Source organism: Pristiophorus japonicus, chromosome 4 (assembly GCF_044704955.1).
Source record: "Pristiophorus japonicus isolate sPriJap1 chromosome 4, sPriJap1.hap1, whole genome shotgun sequence".
Lineage (NCBI taxonomy): Eukaryota > Metazoa > Chordata > Chondrichthyes > Pristiophoridae > Pristiophorus > Pristiophorus japonicus.
The window spans coordinates 236,481,791-236,503,320 of NC_091980.1; the positions used below are offsets into that span (position 1 = coordinate 236,481,791).

General features: G+C 44.0%; 1 protein-coding gene across 1 annotated transcript in view; it reads right to left on the reverse strand.

Annotated features, from left to right (window-relative positions):
• Window positions 1-3,140: 3,140 nt before the first annotated feature.
• LOC139263309 (galectin-3-like) overlaps window positions 3,141-21,530 on the reverse strand; it is a 36,093-nt gene continuing 17,703 nt past the window's right edge. Inside the window, exons 4-6 of the mRNA XM_070879172.1 lie at window positions 20,393-20,481; window positions 8,474-8,642; window positions 3,141-4,288 (exon numbers count right to left, since the gene is read on the reverse strand). Coding sequence (XP_070735273.1) covers window positions 4,139-4,288; window positions 8,474-8,642; window positions 20,393-20,481 — 408 coding nt within the window. The 3' untranslated portion in view covers window positions 3,141-4,138. The remainder of the gene's footprint in view (window positions 4,289-8,473; window positions 8,643-20,392; window positions 20,482-21,530) is intronic.

Consider the following 21,530-nt stretch of genomic DNA (forward strand, 5'->3'; position numbering starts at 1 on the left):
AATACAGTATACTAAATTGAAAGTAGTACAAGTAAATCGCTGTTTCACCGGGAAGGAGTATTTGGGGCCCTGGATAGTGGGAAGGGAGGAGGTAAAAGATGTTGAATCTCCTGTGCTTGAAGGGGAGGGGGTGCCTGCGGAATGGACCAGGGTGTCGCGGAGGGAGTGGTCCCTTCGGAATGCTGAGGAGAGGGGAAGATGTGATTGGTGGTGGGATCATGCCGGAGTTGGCGGAAATGGCGGAGGATGAGCCGTTGAACGTGGAGGCTGGTGGGGTGAAAGGTGAGGATAAGGGGAACCCTGTCGTGGTTCTGAGAGGGAGGGGAAGGGGTGAGAGCAGAGGTGCGGGAAATAGAATGGACACGATCGAGGGCCATGTTAACCATGGCAGAGGGGGCTCCTAGGTTGAGGAAAAAAGACATGTCAGAGGCACTAAAATGAAAGGTGGAGTCATCAGAGCAGATGCAACGGAGTCGGAGAAACAGAGAATGGAATGGAGTCCTGATAGGATGCTGGGTGGGAGGAAGTGTAGTCCAGGTAGCTGTGGGAGTCAGTGGGCCTATATTGGGTACTGGTTGAAAGCCTATCCCTAGAAATGGAGACAGAGAAGTTGAGGAAAGGAAGAGTCGGAGATGGACCATGTGAAGGTGAGGGAAGGTGGAAATTGGATGCAAAGTGTCCTCTTCTTTGCTGTCTCTGCTCCATCTGCCGGTTATGCAGCAGGCCAAGAGGGATGACAACTACAGCACCCATGTCTGGTAGCAAGTGGCCGGACCAGAATTCTTGAAGTCAGAACCAAGGCCTTCTCCACTTGCAGCGTCACTCCGTCACCTCACCAACTTTAAATTATTCTAGAAAGCTCCAAATAGTTCCACAAACTTACACAGAGTCAGTAGAAATCAAATAATTACCTGAAAGTTGATGATTCTTTAAATAGCGCTGGTCGGAGGTTCTTCCTGCTGCTGAGCACATGTTCAGCTGTGCGAGGTTAAGAGATGACGTTAGCTTCAGCGATGATGATGAAAATGGCAGCACTAGTGTGATTGCTATCGCGATCTGCCTACTTACCATACTTCTAGCACATGCTCCGAACAGCCACTTTAACCAAGCTGGCGTCCGGCATGGCCTACACCAGAAGTGTGCGTGCGCTGCTCGGACACCATTTTGACCCCAATTCAACATCCGTAGCACCCAAACAACAAGTTCTACGCAACCAAATTTCTAGGCCCATATTTCTAATCCAAATGTATAGCATTCCATTCAGTGAGATGATTGTGATATCATTTTGTTTGTTTTTTGTTTAAAACAATGTTCTTTTTAATATTATTGGTGCAATGTCACATAATTAATAAATTACTTGCATTATGCATTCCCTAAAAATGTTGCAAGCTTGAATAGCATGGTATTCTGTTTGCCTTTTGGTTGTTTCCACAGAAATTTCTCTCACTATGGCATAACACCTAGTGTAAGCTGAAAACTGCTACTGCTATTACATTTTTGTAAAAGTATCAGGTTTTGGGCTCTCCCGACTCAGTGTAAATTATATAATGTAGTACTACACCATAGAGCACAGGAAGATCCCAAATTGGGTTCCTAACCTGTGCTGAATGAATTGATCTGAATCAGGCAGTGATGGAGTTCTGAAACTGGCCTCCGCACCCCAGAATTAGGGAAGGGGAAAACATTAGTCGGGATTCCTGCTCCGGATCGCTACTCAGTGACTCCTGTTACAAAGTGCGCATGTATGGATAAGATCAGGGGGTGCCGAAGGGATCAGTGCTGGGAACCCAACTATTTACAATCTATATTAATGACTTGGAAGAAGGGACCGAGTGTAATGTAGCCAAGTTTGCTGACTATACAAAGATGGGAGGAAAAGCAATGTGTGAGGAGGACACAAAAAATCTGTAAGAGGAAAAAGACAGGCTAAGTGAGTGGGCAAAAATTTGGCAGATGGAGTATAATGTTGGAAAGTGTGAGGTCATGCACTTTGGCAAAAAAAAAATCAGAGAGCAAGTTATTGTTTAAATGAAGATTGCAAAGTGCTGCAGTGCAGCGGGACCTGGAGGGTACTTGTGCGTGAGACACAAAAGCATAGTATGCAGGTACAGCAAGTGATCAGGAAGGCCAATGGAATCTTGGCATTTATTGCAAAGGAAATAGAGTATAAAAGCAGAGAAGTCCTGCTACAATTGTACAGGGTATTGATGAGGCCACACCTGGAATACTGCGTGCAGTTTTGGTTTCCATATTTACGAAAGGATATACTTGCTTTGGAGGCAGTTCAGAGAAGGTTCACCAGGTTGATTCTGGAGATGAGGGGGTTGACCTATGAGGAAAGGTTGAGCCTCTACTCATTGGAATTAAGATTGAGAAGTGATCTTATCGAAATGTATAAAATTATGAGGGGGCTTGACAATGTTTCCACTGATGGGGGAGACTAGAACTAGAGGGCATAATCTTAAAGAGATGAGGAATTTCTTTTCTCAGAAGGTTGTAAATCTGTGGAATTCGCTGCCTCAGGGAGCTGTGGAAGCTGGGACATTGAATAGATTTAAGACAGAGATAAACATTTTAACCAATAAGGGAATAAGGGGTTATGGGGAGCGGGCAGGGAAGTGGACCGGAGTCCATGATTGGATCAGTCAAGATCGTATTAAATGGCGGAGCAGGCTCGAGGGGCCGTATGGCCTACTCCTGCTCCTATTTCTTATGTTAACTGTTCAACAACCTTCAAATCTCATTGTCTTGTCTCCTATATTCAGAATGGCCACATATGCGAGGTACTGGAAGGTTGCTGGTACCTGTAGGACTGTATACTCGTACAAGTCAGCCTCTTATCCCCCTCCACATCGATCATGACTTCCACCCACCCCCCAGCTCGATTTCCTCTCCTGGTCGTCCCCTCTCTCAAATCACCTTCCCCTTTGAGCACTTACCTGATGGCTGCAGCAGCCTAATATTCAAAGCGATATTCCCCAGCAAGCTGCTGGAGGCATTCAGGTAGGTGTCCACAGCTGGCCAGTGCCACTGAAATGAGGCGCGAGGCCCAACATCAGGCACGCCTCGGGTTCTCCCCTTGAGGCGCAAATGAGCTTCTATACCAATGTATAGCAAATTGATCCACTGTGTACACAATATATTTTGGTCATATTTATTAATTTTATCAAGAAATATAAAGCTTGATCACTCTACACATGATAATGTTCCTCAAATTTTAGTCAAAATATTATTGTACCCAGATGTTCTATCATAGCCAACATATTCGGAAGATGCTAAAGTCATGGTACTATGATGGGCTACACAAGGTTGCAAAGCTACATACACCATAGCAAAGAACAGTTGTGTTGGAGTGAACTATGGCTGCAGTAATTTGCGTTTTGATGAATAAATATATCCTTATTTAGGCTGCAACTGGAATATTATGTGCAGTTGCAAAGACCCTAGTGCAAGGATATGAAAGGAATGGAAGAAGTGCAGCATAAATTCACTACCATGATGCTAGGAATAGTAAGTTACAATTATGGAGAGAGACTTGAGAAATTAGGATTATTTTTCCTTCATGGCTGAGGTGATTAAAGATCTTCAAGATTTTAAAGGGTTATAATAAAGATAAATAGTAAACAATTGCTTCTACTGGTTGGCAAAACAACCAGCGGACACAAATTTAACAATCACACACAAGAGGGGAGGTTGGAAAAACGTCTTTACAGAGGGTGGTCAGAATGTGGAAGACGGGACCATGAATTATTTTATAAGCAAATAGATGTTGCTTGAAAAAGAGGAATGTTAAAGGGTGTGGAAACAAGCAGGAAGTGGGATTGAACAAGATAGCTCATTTGGGTAAAACACAGCCACAGACTTGATGGGCTGAGCGACCCGTTTCTGTGCTCTTATAACATTATGAATTTTGGATGGATTCAGTGGCATTAGTATTGTAAAGTAAATGGATTAATAAACCTTTCAAGGCTTCATTCTAAGTTTGGGAAGTCATCAGAATACTCAGTTGTATTACAGCCGTTAAAGCAATCCAAATCAACTGGTAGGTTACACATAAAAACAGAGCATACAGTAAAGTGACAATCTTTGCATATATGTAGGAAGTGCTGGTATCCACATTAAAATAATTTCTGGGAGCTTACAACCAATGCATCTCATGCAGACTAATGTCACCATAGATGGAAACCTTGGTAACTTCTTTTAAAGTCTTGAAACGATGTTTGTATTCCAACGAATGTTGACCATCCACAGCCACCTTGTACTGATTTGGTTCACCAAGAATCAGAATCTGGAGAATTTAAAAATAAATCGATTTATTACTTTCTAATTTTTATTGAGGTTGGTGCAATGAAGGGACTTATGAATAAAATTGAAACTCAGCACCTTTATCTTTATTAGAATTGTGTAAATGGTATAATTATTTGGGGATTCCATTGCATATCAGAGGATTTCCTTCGTAAATGATTGCAATGGACTCCTGCTTTGTGATTGGAGGACTGGGCCCATGTGATCCCACGGGACATTTCCAAACCGTCTGCACCCCTGGGATCTGTGGGCCTTTACGCTAACGTCTGTCTGGAGGCCTGAGACTGGACCTTTCTGCAGCCTGGATGCCTGGAGGTAGGTTCTCATTTGCATCATCCGGAGGTAGGCCTCCAATTGCAATTTCTACCCCATTGTGTTTTTTTTAAAAAGCATTTAAAAAAACAAGGCATTGCCAAACTGGCACAACTTAGAATACTCAGAAATGGATGGTTAATCAGTGAAGCTAAAATGTACCACTACGAAAGTTACAAACAGCATTACCCCTCCTCAACCTCTCTGCAGCCTTTGGCATGGTCGACAACACCAACCTGTTCCACCATGTCTCTTCAATGTCCAACTCAGCCGAACTGCCATTGCTGGTTTCCATATTTCCTATCCAATAATAACCAGAGCATCTCCAACAGTGGCTTTTCCTCCTACCTCCAGACTTTTACGTCTGGATTCCACAAGGGTCTATCATCCTTGGCCCCCTCCTTATCTTTTATCTATATTCTGCCCATTGGTGAAATCATCCGCTGACCTGGGGTCAGTTTCCACATGTACTCCGACAACACCTGGCTCTCCGGTTCTCGATCCCTCCATTGCCTCTGTGTTGTCAGACTGACACAAATGGATGGATTATTAGTGAAGTTAACAAATGTACCAAAGTTACAAGTGACATTTTCTGTAACATCATTATCCCTCCACAGCCTCTTTGTGTTGCCAGACTGCTTCTCCAACATCCAGTCTTTACCTGACAATCACACATACATTTCCATAGTAATCAAGAGGGGGATCCCTGGCTGATGTCCTTCCCTCCCTCCATCCATCCTTCCCAAATCAATGAAGTACTGAGGCCAAATATTTATTTTTATTTAATCACAGAATTTAACCCTCATTACCCTCGAGAACTCAGTTGTAGTGGTTTAATATGACTGAGTGGTTTACTAGACCATTTCAGAGGGCAGTTAAAAATCAACCAAGTTGATGACAACTAGATTTGCATGAAGGCCAGTTTGAGTTAGGATGTCAGGTTTCCTTCTCTAAAGGATATTGGTGAACCAGTTGCTTTTTTTTTTAAACTGGTAAAAACACTTTTTTTATACCCAGATGTTTGAAACAAAAACTGAATTGAAATTCTCAAATTGCCATGAATTGATTTGAAAAGACTTTATCTGGATTATTAGTCCAGGCCTCCGGATTACTATTGTAGTAACATAACCATGCTACCATATCTGTTGCCCACTTACCTGCACCATTCTGCTGAGATCAGCTGATTCACCACTGTTCAAAAATTAAACCCAGTTTGTATGGCTATTTATTAAGATCGTGGAGAATACAAAACATTTTAATATCTTAACATTTATGAGTTGGCTGATTCAACTGGGGCAACAGTAAGGGTTCCATAATTCCCACAGCACAACTGGATTAAGGATGGAAAAAAGCATGTTATCCCACTCAATCACAATCCAGGTGTTCTGTTCCCTCCTGAAAACCACATGCGAGATTGCTGGCTGCTTGGAGGAGTCCGTGTTCCACATATACGTGGAGTGCGAGAGGTTGCAGTCCCTCTTCCACTACTTGAAGGGGCTGCTCCTCGATTTTTTTTGGTTGCACTTCAGTCCCACGCTCCTGATCTGTGGTCACATGGTGTGTGGGGGGTGGGAGGTTGGGCAAGTCGTAAGACTACCTCGTAGGACTGCTCCTGGGCCTGACCATTAACAGGTCCAGGCAGCGGGTGGTTTGGCATGACTGTCTGCTTCTCTTCCACAGCTACATTTGCGGCAGGTGTCTGGAGATGGAGCACACGGTGTCCACCGGCATTCTTGAGGACTTCCATGACTGGTGGGCACTGGAGTGCATCATCACCCCGGGGAATAGAATTTTTTATTTAATTTAAGTTTCCTTTTAATTTTTGGTTAAGTTACAGTCCTTATTGGTTGTGCCCCTTTAAAAAGGGGGCACACGCTTAACTTTAAATTGGCAATTGCCAGTAAGCAGAAGAGTGAGCACAGGATGGGCCCCAAAAGGATTAGCAATGGAGGTCAGTAAGTACCGCAATGCAAAGTGGCTCAGAAATGTTCTATTTATAAAACTTACAAAATAAAATTGTAAGAAAGGAGTTCTGCATAATGTACAGGTTAAGTGCTTGTTGACACCAAAGTTAATGTAACAGTGAGTGAGGGGGGGACGATACATAAGCCATAGGCTTCTGAGAGCTCCATATCTGCAGTAGGGGTGCAACTTTAAGAAGTTATATAAAATGTCAGAATGACCAAGGCAAGGTAGTATAGCTCTAAGAAATTATTGACCTTAATTGCTTTTAAATCAGGAACAACTCCCAGCATGCAAGGATAAAAGGCAGTGAATTAGTTCAGTTGAAGAGAGAAAGGACCCGAGAGTGAGGAGGTATAGACTGGATCTTGCGGAAACATCTTTGGTGGTATTTCTCCAGCGACTTGAGGTGTCTACTGTACACGGTCCATGTTTCTGAGCCATACTGGAGAGTAATGCCTGTTGCTGCCTTGTTCGTCTAATTAACCACTGGGCCTGCTTTGGTGGTTTCAGAAGTGGGAGTTTGACACTCCGAGAAAGGCCAAGACCCACCATCATGGAGGCAATGCTGTGAGCATTCATGCAGACCTCATTGGCATAACAGGAGCAGACTAACAAGATGCTAGAACTCCAGCAAGAAACAAATTGGATCATGATGGCAAAAGTGGAAAGAACTGAGGCCAAGATTGAGCATTTGACGCAGAGACTGGTATCTGGATCCAAGGCGACAAACTCAGCCTGTTCGGCTGAGCTTGGTATGACAAAAGATGACTCCGGACGATGATATGGAGGCAAACCTTCTTGTCTTTGAACAATGTGCTGAGTGAGAAAAGTGGTCAAAAGAACAGTGGCCCAGGATTGTGATCCTTTTATTTTGGTAGGAGATGCCCAAAAGACTTGGAACCAAGGGGTGCAGCCTATACCCTGGCCCGTACTGGAGTAACCCCCATGGTGAGAGCTCGACTGTTTCAAGCCTGGGCCTATGAGGTGGTGAAACATCTGAGATCAGATGTACGACCTGATATAACTGGTAGTATAGCTTTAAAAATTGTTGACCTTAATTGTCTTTAATCAGGAATGACTCCCAGCCTGCAAGGATAAAAGGAAGGGAAATAATTCAGTTGAGGAGTTTGGAGAGGAAGGAGCAGAGAATGAGAAAGGTGTAGGCTAGAAAGTAATCCCTGTTACTGTCTTGTTCATTGCTGTACTTAAAGACGTAACTGCCGAGGGTTAATAAGCCTCACTTCTTTTCAGCTCTTTGTGTTTAACTAACCACTAGGTCAGATGCTACCTGACCGCTGAGATTTCCAGCATTTTCTATTTTTAGTTCAGATTCCAGCATCCGCAGTATTTTGCTTCAGTTTGTTAGATTAAATATTTTGTAATGTTTGCTGCTCTCTTTATCGTGGTCCTGAATTGCTGGCCCATTTCCAGGGTTGTGGTGGGAATGGCCCCACATGTGGCAACGAATGGAAGAACAGAGGGGCCACAAGAGTTCATCTCCTCCCTCCGATCACTTACCTGAAAGCCTTGGTCTCAGCCAAGGCCTTCTGCCCTGTACTGCTCCATTTTCTGAGTGCCTGTGGCCCTTTCAATGTCGTTCTTGCCTCTTCAGGTGCTTCAGCAGCGATCCTTTGGGCCACTGGCAAGAATCCAGAAAAAGCGTGCCAGGAATCCCAACCTAAAACTAGGCAAGGGTCGTGGCTGGGCAACATCCCTAGCCTCATGGGTCCCTGTCCTGAGTTTCAAATAATTTAACTTCATTTAAGCTTATTTATCTGGCATTACTAATGGGGGACAACGACAAAGAATCTAGGCTATGGAGTTAGCACATTATCGATTCACCTCTCGGATTGGGTTTGAGTTTAACCTAAATCAGGACTATTTCACTTACTTCAAATTTTTCTCCTGGTTTGAATGGAAACTTTAGTGCTTCCCTTTCTTCTCTACCCCACTGATTATTGATTCTGCTATTACGAACGAGTGCTTGACGGCCGTACTCATTAAAACGAGCGTTGAAGTGAAAAACAGTATCATTGCCGGAGTACACATCGATGCCAAACCTGTGAAAATAAAATGATTTAGGCAAATCACTTTTTTCCCCCTGTTATTGCATAGAATGTACAGCATGGAAGCATGCCATTTGGCCCAAGAGGTCTATGCCAGTGTGTACACTTCACACAAGCCTCCTCACATCCCTCTTCTTCTTACCCCATCATCATAATCTTCCGTTATTCTTCATTTAACAAATTAAAAAAACTAGCCCAAATTTTCAGATTGGTATTGAGGGCATAGGTTGCTTGCTGGAGTTTACAGGCATTGCCCTGGAAAGAGGGTGCAGCGTGACCCTACTCCCCTCTCGCCCCACCATCATGGACACCAATTCTGCCAGAATTTTGAGGGTCAACTTCATTTAACAATCTGGGGCAAGCTCCAGGCATCAGAATGCCGCTGATTTGGAATATACCTGTGAAGGCAGGAAATAACATGCTGCTACAAGACTTAAGGACCAGGCATCATTACCGGTTTCTGACCACCCAAAAAGCTCCTTTGCCAAAAAAAAACATCTACAAGGTCGGTTGCGGGACAGACAGCCCCCTGTTCATCCGGTGCTGCTGCAGGAGATCAGAGGAGAGAAGCCCTGTTTGGGATGCATCAACCTTTTCCCCCCCACCGCCCCCACCCCAGGCTCAGCTGCTCATGCCAATACAGATTGCCAGGGCAGCAAGTGCCAGCTCCAAAGCTTCATGCACTCTGTGCACCGTACTGAGTTATCAACCTTATTACTTATGCTGCATTTATATTATGTTATATTGTTGCTGAAATTAGTCCCAACTCTGGCAGCAGAAATCCCCCCCCCACCACCCCCCCATCCCCTCAAAAACCCAAAGCACTGATGGCGAAAAAATCTCCATCTGATACTTGATGTTGAAATCTGCCATTTCTCAGGCTCTCAAGCTACCAATACAAGCCAGCAATACCTCAGACCCCAGGCAAGTACCATGTGCACGAGTAGAAACTCTTATCAGCCAAGCTCCACACACTCCTACCAAATTCTTATGTATGTTATTTTTACACAAGATGTTATCCCAGCTAATATAAACTTTAAAATAGTACAGACAAAAATGCAGTACGAATGTGTTAAGCACGTTATGTGAATTTTGCCGGTCAGAATTTCTGCCCGATGATTGCTACTTGCAAGCAACTGTGTAATGTTGCACATGCAACATCGTGTTCACAACTGGCCTGTCTCCAAAATCCATTTAACAAGTTGTTTGGGGTAGAGTGAAATTTATATTGGACCTGATTTCTATGCAACGTCTCAAAGCATTTCACCTATTTCACTTTTGCATTTGCCCATTAAATGAATGAGTGCATCTTTCACTCATGAATGATAACCTGATATTGATTACATTACTGAGGTAGAGCAAAAATCGTGCAACAAACCTCTCAAATCACAGTTCACGTTTCAGCAATAAAATAAAATTAATGTCCGCTGGAAAAAAGTGAAAGCTGAATAGAAAATATTACTGGCCTCAGCCAATGTCCCCTGTAAGCTGCACTTTGTTCTGCGTGGCCTGCTTCTTTTAACGCACAGTCCTTTTAAATTTCTGCACCTGCGTGGTCTTTGCAATGTAAAAGCTGGTAAGCAACCTGCGTGGGACCGTTCAGATGACTGCGCAGGCTCGCATATTCGCAGAAACATTCTCAGCCAAAAGGTTAACTCATTTTTTTTGCTGACTAACCTGCTGTGCATTATGTTTTTGTTTAAGTAATTGAGCAAAATCCCATGTCAATTAACCCAAGCCAATATTTTTAGATAACAAATTATGCAGTGCTTCAATTTCCTTTCTCTGTATCTTCCAGATGTCACCCAGAAACAGATCATACTTTAATGCAACTGAGATGGGCTTTCAATCAATGTGCAGAGGGAGAGGGTGAGGGTTGGAATAAAGAGAGTTGGTACCTCCGGTCAAAGCAATGCAACAACTTTGGTTTTCCCGGCCCTTATTAAGGAGAAGCAGAGAAAATGCATGTGTGTGGCCAAGATTGGGCTCGGGTATCATGCGCCACTAGATAAAATAGTTTGTCAATACACATCGTCTAGGCTCATACAAGAAGAATGAGCATTTGGGAAATGTCACTGGCACGCAAGGAAAGCTAACTCAGCAATGGTCAGTCCCTGCAGCAGAGGGATGAAATAAAAACAAAACTAATTTCAAATGAGGGATCATGCAGACAAAGAAAGGAGCCAAGCGAGATTATGCCAAGGGGTTTAGCCACAATGAGGATACTGCCAACCAGAGAGACTAGGACCCCAAATTTCTCTCGATAAAGAGTTCATAGAATCATAGAAATTTACAGCACGGAAGGAGGCCATTTTGGCCCATCATGTCTGTCAGCCAACAAGAGGCTATCCAGCCTAATCCCACTTTCTTGCTCTAGGTCCGCAGCACTGCAGGTTACAGCACTTCAAGTGTAAATCGAAGTACTTTTTAAATGTGGTGAGGGTTTCTGCCTCTATCACCCTTTCAGGCAGTGAGTTCCAGACACCCACAACCCTCTGGGCGAAGAATTACTTTAAATTTATGACTGTGGATCCCTCTGCTAATGGAAATAGGTCCTTTCTATCCACCAAATCTAGGCCCCTCGTAATTTTATACACCTCAATAAGGTCTCCCCTCAGCCTCCTCTATTCCAAGGAGAACAAACTCAGCCTGCCCAATCTGTCCTCATAGCTAAGATTCTCCACACCCGGCAACATCCTCGTAAATCTCCTCTGTACCCTTTCCAATGCAATCACATCCTTCCTGTAGTGTGGTGACCAGAACTGCAAGCAGTACTCTAGCTGTGGCCTAACTAGTGTTTTATGCAATTCAAGCATAACCCCCCTGCTCTTGTATTCTATGCCTCGGCTAATAAAGGCAAGCATATCGGATGCCTTCTTAACCACCTTATCTACCTGGCCTGCTACCTTCAGGGATCTGTGGACATGTAATGCAAGGTCCTTTGTTCCTCTACACTTCAGTGTCCTACCATTTGCTCCAGTCGATGGTCTGCGGAGGTTTACATGAGAATTTCCTCAGTCTCTTCATTTGCATATCCATTGGAGTAGTGATTCACTTGAAACCCATGTAAAATGGGAGGTATGTACTGGAGTTCCAGACACCCACAACCCTCTGGGTGAAGAAATCTTCTACCAATTACTTTAAATTTATGATTGTGGATCCCTCTGCTAAGGGAAATAGGTCCTTTCTATCCACCAAATCTAGGCCCCTCGTAATTTGCAGAACTGCAGAACACCAAAGGGCAAAAAACGTTAGTGGGAGTTATGTACAGACCTCCAAACAGTAGTAGTGATGTTGGGGAAGGCATCAAACAGGAAATTAGGGGTGCATGCAATAAAGGTGCAGCAGTTATCATGGGTGACTTTAATATGCATATAGATTGGGCTAACCAAACTGGAAGCAATACGGTGGAGGAGGATTTCCTGGAGTGTATAAGGGATGGTTTTCTTGACCAATATGTCGAGGAACCAACCAGGGGGGAGGCCATCTTAGACTGGGTGCTGTGTAATGAGAGAGGATTAATTAGTAATCTCGTTGTGCGAGGCCCCTTGGGGCAGAGTGACCATAATATGGTGGAATTCTGCATTAGGATGGAGAATGAAACAGTTAATTCAGAGACCATGGTCCAGAACTTAAAGAAGGGTAACTTTGAAGGTATGAGGCGTGAATTGGCTAGGATAGATTGATGAATGATACTTAAGGGGTTGACAGTGGATGGGCAATGGCAGACATTTAGAAACCGCATGGATGAACTACAACAATTGTACATCCCTGTCTGGTGTAAAAATAAAAAAGGGAAGATGGCTCAACCGTGGCTATCAAGGGAAATCAGGGATAGTATTAAAGCCAAGGAAGTGGCATACAAATTGGCCAGAAATAGCGTGAACCTGGGGACTGGGAGAAATTAAGAACTCAGCAGAGGAGGACAAAGGTTTTGATTAGGGCAGGGAAAATAGAGTACGAGAGGAAGCTTGCAGGGAACATTAAGACGGACTGCAAAAGTTTCTATAGATATGTAAAGAGAAAAAGGTTAGTAAAGACAAACGTAGGTCCCCTGCAGTCAGAATCAGGGGAAGTCATAATGGGGAACAAAGAAATGGCAGACCAATTGAACAAGTACTTTGGTTCGGTATTCACTAAGGAGGACACAAACAACCTTCCGGATATAAAAGGGGTCAGAGGGTCTAGTAAGAAGGAGGAACTGAGGGAAATCCTTATTAGTCGGGAAATTGTGTTGGGGAAATTGATGGGATTGAAGGCCGATAAATCCCCAGGGCCTGATGGACTGCATCCCAGAGTACTTAAGGAGGTGGCCTTGGAAATAGCGGATGCATTGACAGTCATTTTACAACATTCCATAGACTCTGGATCAGTTCCTATCGAGTGGAGGGTCGCCAATGTAACCCCACTTTTTAAAAAAGGAGGGAGAGAGAAAACAGGGAATTATAGACCGGTCAGCCTGATATCAGTAGTGGGTAAAATGATGGAATCAATTATTAAGGATGTCATAGCAGCGCATTTGGAAAGAGGTGACACGATAGGTCCAAGTCAGCATGGATTTGTGAAAGGGAAATCATGCTTGACAAATCATCTGGAATTTTTTGAGGATGTTTCCAGTAGAGTGGACAAGGGAGAACCAGTTGATGTGGTATATTTGGACTTTCAGAAGGCTTTCGACAAGGTCCCACACAAGAAATTAATGTGCAAAGTTAAAGCACATGGGATTGGGGGTAGTGTGCTGACATGGATTGAGAACTGGTTGTCAGACAGGAAGCAAAGAGTAGGAGTAAAATGGGTACTTTTCAGAATGGTAGGCAGTGACTAGTGGGGTACCGCAAGGTTCTGTGCTGGGGCCCCAGCTGTTTACATTGTACATTAATGATTTAGACGAGGGGATTAAATGTAGTATCTCCAAATTTGCGGATGACACTAAATTGGGTGGCAGTGTGAGCTGCGAGGAGGATGCTATGAGGCTGCAGAGTGACTTGGATAGGTTAGGTGAGTGGGCAAATGCATGGCAGATGAAGTATAATGTGGATAAATGTGAGGTTATCCACTTTGGTGGTAAAAACAGAGAGACAGACTATTATCTGAATGGTGACAGAATAGGAAAAGGGGAGGTGCAACGAGACCTGGGTGTCATGGTACATCAGTCATTGAAGGTTGGCATGCAGGTACAGCAGGCGGTTAAGAAAGCAAATGGCATGTTGGCCTTCATAGCGAGGGGATTTGAGTACAGGGCAGGGAGGTGTTGCTACAGTTGTACAGGGCCTTGGTGAGGCCACACCTGGAGTATTGTGTGCAGTTTTGGTCTCCTAACTTGAGGAAGGACATTCTTGCTATTGAGGGAGTGCAGCGAAGGTTCACCAGACTGATTCCCGGGATGGCGGGACTGACATATCAAGAAAGACTGGATCAACTGGGCTTGTATTCATTGGGGTTCAGAAGAATGAGAGGGGATCTCATAGAAACGTTTAAAATTCTGACGGGTTTAGACAGGTTAGATGCAGGAAGAATGTTCCCAATGTTGGGGAAGTGCAGAACCAGGGGTCACAGTCTAAGGATAAGGGGTAAGCCATTTAGGACCGAGATGAGGAGAAACCTCTTCACCCAGAGAGTGGTGAACCTGTGGAATTCTCTGCCACAGAAAGTTGTTGAGGCCAATTCACTAAATATATTCAAAAAGGAGTTAGATATAGTCCTTAATACTAGGGGAATCAAGGGGTATGGCGAGAAAGCAGGAATGGGGTACTGAAGTTGCATGTTCAGCCATGAACTAATTGAATGGCAGTGCAGGCTCGAAGGGCCGAATGGCCTACTCCTGCACCTATTTTCTATGTTTCTATGAGTGCATGAAAATTAGAGTGCAGCCTTTAAAAGATCAGTTCTGGCTGAAGATTGCAGTAGCAGCTGGGGAAGCAGCGGTTAAGCCTGGCTCATTTAGCTAAGTATCAGCTCGCTCGACTGCAGGTTGTCGTTAATGTTATTGTGCCATTTGTCAAGAATGTCTAGCACAGGCAGCCAAACAAGGGACCAGGGCATAGCACAGAGGTAGAGAAGAGGGCACAATTTCTTAGAAACAGACCTGTAAACCCTCCTGGGTGAAAGTGAGCTCTAGAGACACAGACTACTGGGTGTTCAGGCCAGGAGACCTCCAAAAATGTCAAATGAGTGCCAACTCCCTCACCCCTAGGACTGCAGACCAGTGCCACAAAAAATTCAATGACCTGACCAGCCACTACAAGTTAATACACCTATCACTCTGCACTTCTTCCTTGTACACCAGCATACTCTTCACTCGCAAAGTAACAGCTGTACAACTAACCCTCTGCAATACACTCTGGTTAAGCAGGGCACGAACTGAGGATCCTACATTATGGCTATCCAAGTACCCCCCTACTCCTCATCACCCAACACCAATTACTTACATGCACATCCCTAAAACGCTTTCCTCCATTTTAAGAGAATGATCCCATTGCGTTTCTTACATTAGCTCTCCCATGCCACTTTGCTGGAGCAAATGCTGCACAATGCCAGAGAGGCAGGCCACCAGAGGGGACATCCCCAATCTGAAGCACCTCATAATCTACAAGAAGGTGGTCTTTGAGATCATGGGGAGACATTTTTGCTCTTGCTATCAGGGATGATGAGGTCAGAGGAATATTGCCGGTGCCAGGTTAATGATTGAACACCTCCACTATTACCATAGTATTCCCAGGACGAACCACACAGCCACAAGCTTCCACCCCTTTCTCTGTCCCCTGAATCCCAAGCAGCCAATATTCATTCATACTTAGCTTCAATCCTCATTTCCTGTAAATCTACCACAGCAATAGGGGAGAGGAAGGGCACAGGAAGAGGAGCAGCAGGGCATAAATGTCTTCCTTGTTGACTAGAATGATCAACTTGCATCCTATAGCGCCTTTAACATGGTAAAACATCGCAAGCCGCTTCACAGGAGCATTATAAAACAAGATTTGACACCGAGCTACATAAGGAGATATTGGGGTAGATGCTTGGTCAGAGGTGGGTTTTAAGGAGCTTCTTAAAGGAGGAAAGAGAGGCAGAGAGGTTTAGGGATTGTAATTCCAGAGCTTAGGGCCTTGGCAGCTGAAAGCACAGCAACCAATGGTGGAGCGATTAAAATCGTATGAGAAAATTAGAGGAGTGCAGATATCTTGCAAGGTGGCGGAGCTGGAAGAGATTAGAGATATGGAGGGGGCGAGGCCAGGGAAGGAATTGAAAACAAGGATGAGAATTTTAAAATCTGGCACTGCTTAACCAGGAGCCAATGTAGGTCAACAAGGTGATGGGTGAACGGGACTTGGTGTGAGTTACGACATGGGCAGCAGAGTTTTGGCTGACCTCAAGTATACAGAGTGTAGAACATGGGAGGCTGGCTAGGAGTGCATTGGAATAGGCAAGTCTAGACGTAACAAAGGCATGCATGAGGGCTTCAGCAGCAGATGAGCTGAGGCAGGGCGGTGTCGTGGGATATTCTGGAGGTGGAAATAGGAGGTCTTACTCATGGCGTGGAAGTGTGTTCGGAAACCCATTTCAGGATTAAATATGACACCATGGTTAAATCATGACGAGGCACATGAGGAGGAGGACCAGGCTACAATGGAGTCCATGGAGCATGAATCTGCCTCATTTTCCCAATCTCTTAATGTCATCCTCTGCATCAGCTTCTTTAGCACATCCACACACCAGCTCAGACACTTTCACTCTGTTGGGGGGAGGGGGTGGGTGGGGGGAATTAGATAATATCAGTGATGATGTGGTATCAGGTGATTCATGGGAGCACGAGGTAGTTGAGGTATGGCAAGTAGGCACGAATGTGCCACCTTCCTAGCAGAGGAAAAAACTGCCCAAAGCTTTAGAGTCATGGGTCTCTGAACTCATAGGTACTTCCCTGAAAAGAAAGATGCTCAAGAAAAATAATTTCTAAGTACAGGCTCAGAGGTCAGTCTCTAAGGATCTGCAGCAACTGTCACTCTCTAGTCTAGAAAAGCTTTCTCTTTGTTGCCGAAATCAATGGAGCGCGTGGCAACTTCATTGAAATTGCAGCAGACCCCCAACTAAGAAGTATCGAGGGACCAATGGAATGCAAGTCATTTTCAATCTTCTGTCATGCAGGCAATCGATCCCTTCCAGGATTAAATACTTTTGGCAGTCAAAGTTTTGGGGCCTTTCACCAGTTTTAAAGAGATCCACCCATGGCCCACTCACTGGAAAATGGCAGGACAGAAAACAGAGGCAGAATTCGGGTTCCACACGATTTTCCGATTTCACAGCTGGCAATCCATCCCTGTTGGGCCCAGGACCCAACTGGAACTGCAGCACTTGTGTTCAAGCTCACATATTAAAAATGGCCATGTGAATGAAGAACCAGAGGACCACAACATCTATGCAAGTGCATCCCAGCAAAATTGAGCACCTTCAAGGGAAGAGTCAGGGGAGATAATATAGGAACAGGAGTAAGAATAGAAGGATAGAGAGGATGAACGCATGGCTGGCGAGTTGGTGTAGGAGGGAGGGCTTTAAATTCCTGAGGCATTGGGACCGCTTCTAAGGGAGATGGGACCTGTACAAACCGGACGGGTTGCACCTCAACAGTGCCGGGACCAATATCCTTGAGGGGAGATTTGCTAGTGCTGTCGGGGAGAGTTCAAACTAGCTTGGCAGGGAGATGGGAACTTGAGAACAAATTCAATAGGGAAGGAAGTAAAGCTGAAATTGGAAAGCAAGAATGTAGAAAGTGAATCTGTAAGACAGAGGAAACAAGGGTATAGTAATCAAGGAGGTCTTCCTGTGCTAAATGGTATATACTTCAATGCAAGGAGTATAGCAAATAAGGCAGATGAGCCGAGAGCACAGGTAGACACTTGGGAGTATAACATTATAGCCATTACGGAGACATGGTTGAAAGAGGGGCAGGTTTGGAAACTAAATATTCCTGGTTACAGGATTTTTAGACAAGACGGAGAGGGTGGTAAAAAGGGAGAGGGGGTCGCGGTATTGATTAAAGAAACTATTACAGCGGTGAGGAGGGGTGATATGTTAGAGGGATCACCAAATGAAGCCGTATGGGTCAAACTGAAAAATAAAAAAGGGGCAATCACACTGCTGTATTACAGACCCCCAAACAGTGGGAGGGAGATAGAAGAGCAAATATGTAGGCACATTTCTATGAAGTCCAAAAACCACAGGGCAGTAATAGTAGAGGATTTCAACTTTCCTAATATTGATCGGGATAAATATAGTGTGAAGGGTCTAGAGGGTGCCGAATTCTTAAAATGCATTCAAGAGAACTTCAGTATGTAACAAGCCCAACTCCGGAGGGGGGCGGTTCTGGATTTAGTTTTGGGGAATGAAGCTGGTCAGGTGGAGGGGGTCTCAGTGGGAGAGCACTTAGGTGCCAGTGACCATAATTCAGTCAGATTCAAGGTAGTTATGGATGAGGACAAGGAATGACCAAGAATAAAAGTCCCAAATTGGGGAAAAGCTAACTTTGCTAAGTTGAGAAGTGATTTGGCCACAGTGGACTGGAAACAGCTACTTGTCGGAACAGTGGGAGGCATTCAAGGAGAAGATCCGGAGGGCTCAGGCCAAGTGCCCTTAAAGAAAAAGGGTGGGAATAACAATTCTAGAGCCCCCTTGCTTTTTGTGGTATACATCAATGATCTAGATTTGAATATAGGAGGTGTGATTAAGAAGTTTGCAGATGACACTAAAATTGGCTGTGTGGTTGATAATGAAGAAGAAAGTCATGGACTGCAGGAGAATATCAATCTACTAATCAGGTGGGCAGAACAGTGGCAAATGGAATTTAATTTGGAGAATGTGAGGTAATTCATTTGGGCAGGACTAATAAGGAAATGGTATACACATTAAATGGAAGGCCACTGAGAAGTGTAGATGAACAAAGGGACCTTGGAGTGCTTGTCCACAGATCCCTGAAAGTAGCAGGCCAGGTGGTTAAGAAGGCATACGGAATGCTTGCTTTTATTGGCCGAGGCATAGCATACAAGACCAAGGTGGTTATGCTTAAATTGTATAATACTCTGGTTAGGCCACAGCTGGAATACTGCATGCAGTTCTGGTCACCCCCCTATTATAGGTAGGACGTGATTGCAATGGAAAGGATGCAGAGGAGATTTACGAGGATGCTGCCTGGAATGGAGAATCTTAGCTATGAGGACAGATTGGATAGGCTGGGTTTGTTCTCATTGGAACAGAGGAGGCTGAGAGGAAACCTCATTGAGGTGTATAAAATTTTGAGGGGCCTGGATATAGTGGATAGCAAGGGCCTATTTCCCTTGGTGGAGGGGTCAATTACGAGGGAACATAGTTTTAAAGTAGTTGGTGGAAGGTTTAGAGGTGATTTGAGGGGAAGCCTCTTCACGCAGAGGGTTATGGGGGTCTGAAACTCACTGCCTGGAAGGGTGGTAGAGACAGAAACCCTCACCACATTTAAAAGGTGCTTGGTTGGCACTTGAAATGCCGCAACCTGCAGGGTTACGGACCTAGAGCTGATGTGGGATTAGACTGGATAAGCTCTTGTTGGCTGGCACAGATATGATGATAAGTATTTCAGGGAATCGATTACGACCAGGGTGATCTCCTGGACGGGTCGGAGAGAAATTTTCCAAGATTTTTTCCCCCCCAATTGGCCTTGGTTTTTACCTTTTTTTTTTGCTTCCCCAGGAGATTGCATGACTCTGGTTGGGGTGGAGTGTAAACTGTTGCGAAGCATGGGGTATCGCAGTTGTGTGGGTGGACTAGCTGAGCCGGATGCTCTTTACCTTTCCGCCATTGTTCATAGGTTTATATGTAACCTTCAGGGCTGCTGATCGAGGGCCGTGTGGCTCTTTGTTGGTCGGCGCAGACACGATGAGCTGAAATGGCCTCGTTCTGCGCTGTTGATTTTTATGTTTCTAAGCCATTTAGCCCTCGAGCCTGTTCTGCCATTCAGTGAGATCATGGCTGATCTGTGACCTAACTCCATATACCCACCTTTGTCCCATATCCCTTAATTACTTTGGTTAACAAAAAGCCAGCAATCTCAGATGTAAAATGAACAATTGATCTAGCATCAATTGCCGTTTGCGGAAGAGAGTTCCAAACTTCTACCACCCTTTGCGTGTAGAAGTGTTTCCTAACTTCATTCCTGAAAGGCCTGGCACTAATTTTTAGGCTGTGTCCCCTAGTTCTAGACTCCCCAAACAGTGGAAATAGTTTCTCTTCATCTACCTTATCTGTTCCACTTAATATCTTAAACTTGGATCAAATCATTCCTTAATCTTCTAAATTTCAGGAAATACAACCCTAGTTTGTGTAATCTCTCCTTGTAATTTAACCATTTGAGTCCAGGTATCATTCTGGTAAACCTATGCTGCACTCCCTCCAAGGCCTATATATCCTTCCTAAGGTGTGGTGCCCAGTAGTGCTCACAGTACTCCAGGTGTGGTCTAACCAGGGCTTTGTGTAGCTGTAGTAAACTTCTACCCCATTGTATTCCAGTCCTCTAGATATAAAGGCCAGCATTCCATTAGGCTATTTCATTACTTTCTGTACCTTCCCATGACATTTTAATAAGATTACGTAATCTTCATTTTCTTTACTATTATGTGAACATCTAACAATTGACCAATATTATTGCATAAGTTGGAACTGTAAATGAATGGTACAATATTCAATGAATTTTAAAATAAAAAGGTTTCATCCACATCAAAATTTACCTGTCAACATTCTTTTTGATAGTCCCGCTAATCTTGATCATTTTTTGTGGCATCCAACCTCCTGGGATATCAATGTTGTAAGGTAATGGCTGTAAATACCAAAATAAAAAGGTTAAATGTTATGAATAGGGAATGTAAAGATTTGCCAGTAGCTGTGGCATCACTATTCTATTTATATTGTAGAACATCCAGTGAAAACAGTTCTGAATTATGACTAGTTTCACAGTGTGCCAAATTCATCTCCAGGATAGATTCAGACACGAACAAAAGACAATGCACGTTGGAGTTTTTAGCAGTTTAGCTTCTCACTTTCTTTTTATATTGAAGGAAGGTGCATACACACTGATTAGGTTTTTTTAAAAAAAGGCACATGGATTGGTCATACAAGTGGTTCGAGTGTGCCACTCATCCAGAATAAAATGGCAATTCCAAGCAGAATTCCTCCCCTCCCCTCCCAGCAAGACATTGACTCATCCCCTGTAGAGGGTGCTGCACTAAAATAGCTCTGTAATTAAAGTAAGTTCCAGTGAAAAATCCCATAGAAAGGCTATGTGCAAGTGTAATGAATGGCTAGTGCTGTTCGTTTGTAAACTAAGAGCAAAATCCGGCCCATCGACTTCAATATCCTTTCTATAATTGGATAACCAAAACTGTACACAGTACTCTAACTGGTCTAACAAATGTTTTGTATCATTACTTATTCTTGTACTTTATGTCCTTATTTATAAAACCCAAAATTATCGTGCCCTTTTTAATGGCTTTATCTACCTGCAATTGTACTTTTGGGAAATGATGTATTAAACCACTAGTTCTCTGTTTATCCTGCAGCGTCTTTTCATTGTGTATACTCCCATTTCCTGTTTTTCCTCCTAAAATGCATTTCTGTACACTTATCCATACTAGCTTGCATCAACCCTCTTCCAATTCCACAAACATAAGAACATAAGAAATAGGAGCTGGAGTAGGCCATATGGCCTCTTGAGCCTGCTCCGCCATTCAATAAGATCATGGCGGATCATTGATCTCAACTCCACTTTCCCGCCCCATCTTCATATCTCTTGATTCCTCTTGACTCCAAAAATCTATCTACCTCAGCCTTAAATATATTCAGAGACTCAGCATCACAGCCCTCTGGGGC